Below are 7,144 nucleotides of genomic sequence, written 5' to 3'. Positions count from 1 at the left end.
CTGGCCTTTTATCTCACTCTCTCTGGCGTCTGGCCAGCTCTAGGCCTCTGATCTTGATAGTCGTTATCGCATTCTAAGAAGTGGCCAAGCTTGGGTAGGAGGAAGGCAGGCTTTCGAAAGAGGCCTGGCTTGTCTTTAGACTCCAGTTGGGGGTGGAGCTGGTTAATGGCTTTTCTTTAACTTTTTATTGGGTCAGCTCAGGCCCCAGGAGCTGCAGCCTGGGGGAGAGATCCCCTATGTTGGGGGCGTCAGGGGGTCCTCCCATCCCGGAGTCCCCCTCCCGTCATCCCCACGTGTCTGAGCTGGTTTGGGAATGTGAGTGGCCCTGGAATGCAGGCAGACCGGCCCCTGGGTCTCCTCCCTCCCAGGGCAGAGAGCCTGGACACCTGAGTGTTAACCCCCTCAGGGCGGCAGACCCAGGGGCTCCCATTCTGTCCTGAGGATTGTGCTCAGCGGGTGGTTACTGCAGCCAGCTGGGAGAGGGGCCTGTCACCTTGGCCTGGCCCTGGTGCGCTGTGCCCACCAGATACCTCCCTACACCTGGGCAGCTCTCAGCCGAAGCCACCACCTCTCTGAGCTGCTTAGGTGCAGCCACCGGGCCCTGGAAGCCAGGGCTTGTGCCTGTCTCTCTCGGGTTCCCGCGGGCTCTTGCGGCACTTTTGAGTCTCGCCTTCAAGTGATATATATGCTTGCAGGCTTGGCACCCGGGCCCGTTGTGCTCTTCCTTGCAGCCTGCTCCGTCCTGAAAGCTCAGTTAGGCCTTTCTGGCACTGAAACTTTGCCGGTGTTCCTGTGGCCGGCCAGGGGCTCCCGGGTCTTCCTCTGGCTCTAAAATTCCGTGATTGCAGTGCGGTTACCTTCGGTTACTCCCGGCCATGGAGAGCCGACGGGCGACTAGCGCCCCCTGGCGGGCAATGGGGGACAGTGCACACCCCTCCCAGCCAGGGCGCCGCTGGCTGGCCTTTGCCTCTGGTGGGCTGGAGACTTAGCGTTAACACCCTCCACCCACAGTGTCAAAAGGAGAGACTCAGAGACCCTGTACACATGTACCCAGAGACCCTCTCCTTGGATGGAAGTGCCAGAGCCTGAATCAGCTGGTCCTCGAGGCAAAGCGTCTGCAGAATCTGGGGTGGTTTCCTCCAGAAGGAGACTGGAAAGCCCCCGAGAGATCTCCTTCCCCAGGGTGACCGGGGCCCTCCTGGTGGCTCTGACTTGTCCCAGAGTGCTCAGGCCTGGACCCAGAAGCTTAGTGGAGTTTGAGGCCTTCCTCAGCTTGAACTGCTTCAGATGCCGCCTCTGTGTGGATGAAAGGCAGCCTGCAAACGTGGGAGGGTGTCTTCTCAGACACCCTCTCCGGGGCATATGCTAAGCAATCTCTGAGCCTGCCCCTAGGGGATCCAGAGCTGGCACCAGGCAGTAACTCTAGCTGAAAACTGGGGACCCCCCAGCCCAGACACCTTGGGCCGCTGCCTGCAGGCGGACTCCCTTGTTCCGTCCTCCACCTGCCTCCTCTGTTTATTCAGGCAAGAGAGGAGTTTGCTGAGCCTGCAAGAAGACTTTGGCCCGGCACCCTTGTGCAGCCTCTGGGGAGATAGCAGCCCCAGGAACGCAAAGTAGAGGCCAGAGAGTACCCCCCACGCCTTCTGTGTTCCCCGATCTTCCTTGAGGCACCTGTGGGGGGTTTGGTGGAATTGGCAGCCACACGGGTCCCATCCCTCCCTCAGACAGGAGTTTCGACAACGACGGGGCTCTTCTTTCTGACATCCAGACGTTTCACTTTGAGTGTTACTTTATTACTTTGCTCTTCTCTCTTCAAGGTCACCCTTTTCTTGTCCTGCCCAGATCCTACCCAGAGAGGACTTAGAAGGAGGAGTCAGCACTTGGCACCCTCACCTGGCCTCCTTGGAGGAAAATCTTTTTTTTTTCTCCTGTATTTCTGAAGCAGATGACATGTGATGTTTGCAGCCCCCTCCCATGTCCTGTATCATCTGCTCTCCCATGTAAACCTCGCACCAGTGCCGTCAGGTGGGGGCCAGGTGATCTGCCCTATGGCCATGGGTAGGGTAGACAGAGGCGCTGGGACTGACCTCAGGTCTGGCTTGACTCCACAACCTGTGCTGTTCCGTCTCGATCCCCCAGGACTGTGCCTTCCGGCCCACAGATGTAGCTGTGTTGAAAAGAGTCTGTTTAAATCATAAACCAACCAGCCAGACTTGGAGTCAGCTCATGAACCAAGGCGGGGGACGGCGTTTGGTGCAGGGGCGGCAGTGTCCCTAGCTCAGAAGCTTTGACAGGGAAGGTTCACCATCTGTCTTTGATTGAGTGGAGCCCAAGAGACCGCGTTCAGGTCCGAGTGGCGTCCCTTCGGTCAGCTCAGATGGCGCAGGCATGTGCCTCTACCTCTCTGAGCCTCAGTTTTGCCATCCGCGCTAGTGGTGTTGTGAGGAGCAAAAGTGGTGACCCAGGTGGCACTCCTAGCACGCGGCGGGCCTTCCAGCATGGCAGCTGCTCCCGTTACCCTTACTGGACTTGCACTTGTTGTCAGCTCTAGGGGGCTGGCTGTGTCCGTGGTGGAGAAGGAGGGATCCGCCCCCCCCTGCCGGCTTGGGCACAGAGGAAGCCAGGATGCCTTATGGAGCCAAGGCAGCAGGTGTGGCCGTGGAGAGGCCACTGGGATTGGCCCTGGAGGCTAGTTCCTTTTCCTCTGTTACCTAGACACACGCTGACTCCCTCTAGTTCCGGTTTGCTACAGACAGGAAGTCAGACGTCTTCCAAAGGACCTGGAGGGGGAGGGGGACCTGCAGGACCTGACCTTCCTTGGAACAAGCTTCTGATCAGCAGGGCTAGGAGCCTGGGGTAGGTGGGGCCAGGCCAGCCTTGGGTGTCAGAGATCAGGGCAGGCAGCTGGGAGGCGGTGTGGGCCCGCAGACTGGGGCCCTGGGCGTGGCCCTTGATTCCTTCTCACTGCCTCTGAGCAGGGGTAGGGTTTGGAGACTGGGTCACCAGGAAGGATCAGACTGGCAGCCCTGGAGCTTGGGCCCTGTCATTCAGGAAGCTGTGCCATTGAAACCCGGCATCATCTTGTGATCACCGCAGCCTCTTGCAGGGCAGAGTTTTGGGTGTTTTTGGGGGCCTCCGAGGAGTCGTTCCTGTGACGCACTGGACTTTGGTATGGCGGCGGTGGGCGGGGAGCAGTCCTATCACCTCTTGAAGTCAGTTTCCCATCTGTAAAGGGAGGGTGGGAATTCCAGCCTCATTAGAAGGGTTAACGGAGACCATGGATACAGTGTGCCGAGCACTGGGCCCATTACTAGTAAAGGGCTGTGAGCCAGCCATTGCTTTCTGAGGATGGTTATCACCAGGCCCCGACCCCAATGGGTCAGCACTGGGGTGAGAGTGAGCTGGTTGGTGAGCACAGAGCAGGGCATGAGTGAGGGCATGGCATGTCGGCCGGGCTAGGGCAGCTGAGGGTCTCAGGAGGGGAGGATCAGCAGTTCCTGCCCCCACCCCCTCCCCCAGCTGTACCCTTCTTGTCTGAGGACTGGGGAGATGCAGAGCCCCCCCTGTTGGTTGCCCGGTGCCTGGGTAATGGAAGCTCGCACTCAAGGCCGATCCGGCTCCCTAGCTGCTGTTAAAAGCAGAGTAGTGGGGCCCTGGAGCCTCTGGGGCCAGGCTGCCTGCCAGGCTTCTGCAGAAACAGCCTACAGAGCAGTCCAGCCTGCCCCTCTCTGCCGAGGGGGTAGGAAGCAGCATGCCAGCCTCGTCCCGGCCCCCACCTCCCCAGTAGCCCTGAGACTCGGGAGGCGCTTGGAGCCCGATGGGCTTCCACCTGGTCAGGAAGGAAGGTACCACCCCTCCAGGCTGCGGGCTGAGCTGGCTTAAGCTCCTGGAGGGGACCTGGCCCCTCCCCGTGACGTGGGGCCCCTCCCGCCTGGTCTGTCTGCCTTGCCCTGCGGAGTCAGGCAGGCATTTCTGACTCCCGGCCAGCCAGCCGCACAGTCCTGTCGGGGAGGGAGCGCCGGTGCCTGGCTCCCAGAGGTAGGAGAGCCCCGGGGGGGCGGCCCCAGAGCCCCCAGAGCACCTCCTCCTTGGCCGGGAGCTGAGCTCTGGGCGCACACCTGGCCAGGCTGGTCCGGGCTGGCACCTTTCTGCCCCAGGGCCGGTCTTTTCTCCCATGGGTGGGGCCGGCGCTCAGAAGTTGCTCATCAACTCTCAGGTGCAGGCCTGAAGGGTCCTGGCCCTGGAGGCTGAGTTCCCAGGACCCCTCTCCCTCACCCATTCCCCGCCCACTCTCTGCAGACGCCCTGCTGGCGGACCTGGAGTCCACGACCTCCCACATCTCCAAGCGGCCTGTGTTCTTGTCTGAGGAGACCCCCTACTCCTACCCGACTGGGAACCACACATACCAGGAGATCGCCGTGCCCCCCGTCCCACCGCCCCCATCCAGCGAGGCCCTCAATGGCTCAGTCCTTGACCCCTTAGACCCCTGGCCACCCAGCACCTCCCGATTCACCCACCAGCAGGTAAGGTGGGGGATGGGGAGGACTCAGAAGTCAGCTTTGGGGCCAGTGGAGCGGGTCTGGCAGGGGCTTGGGGAGCCCAGGAAGTTGGGGGGGAGGCGCGGCAGAGGCAGGAAGCGTCTGGCCCTCCCCACCCGATGCCACGTGAAGGGACAGTGACCAAGCGTTAATCACCTGTCTCCTGGCCAGAGTGTGGAAACTCCCTGGTGAGGCTGGCCGTGAGCGGGAGGCCCCTGGGGGTGATGCGGGCTGTTCCTTCTCCACCCCCCCCCGCCCCTCGGGGAGGCCCTGAGCACCGTCCTCCCCACAGCCTCAGTCCTCATCCCCCGTGTACGGCTCCAGTGCCAAGACTTCCAGTGCCTCCAACCCCCAGGACGGCGGCGGGCCCCCGTGTCCCCGAGCCGGCGAGGAAGACCACGTGTACAGGTGCCAGCCCCTCCCCTGACCCGGGGATCCCACACATGCTGGGCTGAGTCAGCCGAGGCTGCGCCAGGGCGCTGGAGGGGGGCGGGGGTTCCTCCTTGGGTCCTCGGGTTACTGCGGAAGGCCCGGTGTGGCCTTATCTGCCATCCCCATGCAGCCACTGGGCTGGGTGTCACACCGCCCTGCATGGAGGAAGGTTCAGGAACTGAAGCAACACTTCTTTCTCCTCTCCTCTCGCCACATCCCTTCCCCACACTTTGTCCTTGGCTGCTGGAGACATCGGATTCTCACCCCACCCCCCCGCCCCCTCCTGGTTCTCCTGGAGGATTTGAGGAGCTTTTCTCACCACAGCCTTCCCTTTGCTTCTTGAAGCTTCCCCAACAAGCAGAAGTCAGCTGAGCCTTCGCCCACCGTCATGAGCTCCTCCTTGGGCAGCAACCTCTCCGAGCTCGACCGCCTGCTGCTGGAGCTGAACGCCGTGCAGCATAACCCCCCAGGCTTCCCTGCAGGTAGGACTGGGCCAGGGGTCCCCCACTCCGCCCCTGCTCCAACCCCTTCTGCTGGTCTTGGGTCCCTGCGGGGCTCAGGGCTGAGCAGCTCTTCTCTTTCCTTCTCCCAAGATGAGGCCAACTCCAGCCCACCACTGCCAGGGGCTCCGAGCACCCACTACGGCGTCCCAGAGAATAACAGCCTGCTAGGGGGCAAAGCTGGAGCGCTGACCAAAGAGAAGCCCAAACGGAACGGTGGCCGGGGCCTGGAGGACTTGCGGCCCAGCGTGGAGAACCTCTTGGATGAGCTGGAGAGCTCCGTGCCCAGCCCCGTGTGAGTCTCCAGGGGGCCCTCCCAGGCCGGGGAGGGTCTCAGTCTCGCTCAGCCCATCCTGTGCTCATCCCTGGTGTCACCCTGAAGTTCCTGCTGTTTGCCGGGCCCTGCACCAGGCCCTGGGGGACGGCAGTGAGCCACCATCCCTCACGGAGGACAGACGCTGGGCGCACCGAGGGCACCCCAGCCCAGCGGCTGTCAGTGCAGGCTTTTTATTTGTTTCCAGCTACACATGTGGCTTGTGGGATCTTAGTTCCCCTACCAGGGCTGGAACCCGTGGCCCCTGAAGTGGACCCCCAGGGAAGTCCCCCAGTGTAGGCTTCAGAGCCACGCAATCGGGGCCACATCTTAGCTCTGCACTTAGGGAGTGTCGTCTTTCAAGCCTTCGTTTTCCCATCTGTAGAAGGGAATAAGGGGAAGTGAGGTCGTGGGGATGAGACCACCCACCTCAGTGGGCTGAGACCTGATAAGACCCTTAGAACACATTACCGAGTCCACATGGTAAGCGCCTCCCCAGGGTCAGCTCTTCTCTGTGTTTCTGCATGGCTGCAGCAGCCTTGCGTGTGCGTCTAGTGTCGTGGAGGCCGCACAGGATGCCGGGGCTTGTTGCACAGGCAGGCTTGGGCTTGGGCTTCTGGGAAAGGTGCCATGTGAGCTGCCTTCTCCTCTCCCCCGTAAGCTCCGCTTGGTGCTCTGTCCCCCTGGCCAACAGTAGTGCCCCCCCACCCACCAGCAACATGTCCCCAGGAGAGACTGGGAGCTGGTGGGCTTCCCCGGGGTTGGGTGGCGGCTGGGTCCCAGTGTCGGAGCCGAAGTGTTGACCCTCCCCTGGGGAGGGGAGGGCCATGCTGGGGGCGCTCAGGCTGGCCCCAGGGGTCCCTGCTGATGCCTCCTTGCCTGCCCGCCGCCCCCCCATCACTGTGAACCAGGGAGAGATGAGCAGTCCCCAGCGAGTCACCTCCAGTCAGCAGCAGACGCGCATCTCAGCCTCCTCCGCCACCAGGGAGCTGGACGAGTTGATGGCCTCGCTGTCGGATTTTAAGGTGCCCTGAGGTCCCCCCACCCCTGCTCTTTCCCCTGCCCTGCCTGCTCAGAAGCCCCCAGTTTTCCCCTCCCATACCCCAGTGTGAGTGGCTGGGACTTGGCCACTCAGGGTTTGGGTGCCTCGCCCCGAGCCTGGGACACAGGGGCATCCAGCAGCCTGTGAAGGCTGGGGACATGCTCAGCAGGACATTCCTTCCTGCCTGGGTGCTCCCGGCTCCCCACCACCCAGGCAAGGATCAGGAGGCTGGGACAAAGGGCCCAGTGTTGGTGGCTGCTCTTGGCGGGGGAGGGCGGGCTCTGCTGGCGGGTGGGATCCTTCGCCCAGAGGTCATTTG

At 62.2% G+C, this 7,144-nt stretch overlaps 1 protein-coding gene across 2 annotated transcripts in view; it reads left to right on the top strand.

The window, feature by feature from the left end:
- PXN (paxillin) overlaps positions 1-7,144 on the top strand; it is a 41,683-nt gene that overhangs the window by 26,787 nt on the left and 7,752 nt on the right. For both annotated transcript variants that reach the window (XM_010828616.1, XM_010828617.1), the window contains exons 2-6: positions 4,300-4,523; positions 4,831-4,946; positions 5,316-5,452; positions 5,564-5,765; positions 6,673-6,808. In XM_010828616.1, coding sequence (XP_010826918.1) covers positions 4,300-4,523; positions 4,831-4,946; positions 5,316-5,452; positions 5,564-5,765; positions 6,673-6,808 — 815 coding nt within the window. The remainder of the gene's footprint in view (positions 1-4,299; positions 4,524-4,830; positions 4,947-5,315; positions 5,453-5,563; positions 5,766-6,672; positions 6,809-7,144) is intronic.

Source organism: Bison bison, unplaced genomic scaffold, assembly GCF_000754665.1.
Source record: "Bison bison bison isolate TAMUID 2011002044 unplaced genomic scaffold, Bison_UMD1.0 scf7180017864495, whole genome shotgun sequence".
NCBI classification, from domain to species: domain Eukaryota; kingdom Metazoa; phylum Chordata; class Mammalia; order Artiodactyla; family Bovidae; genus Bison; species Bison bison.
The sequence above is the reverse complement of the archived record's forward strand: the minus strand, read 5'-3'. Positions and strand labels throughout refer to the sequence as shown.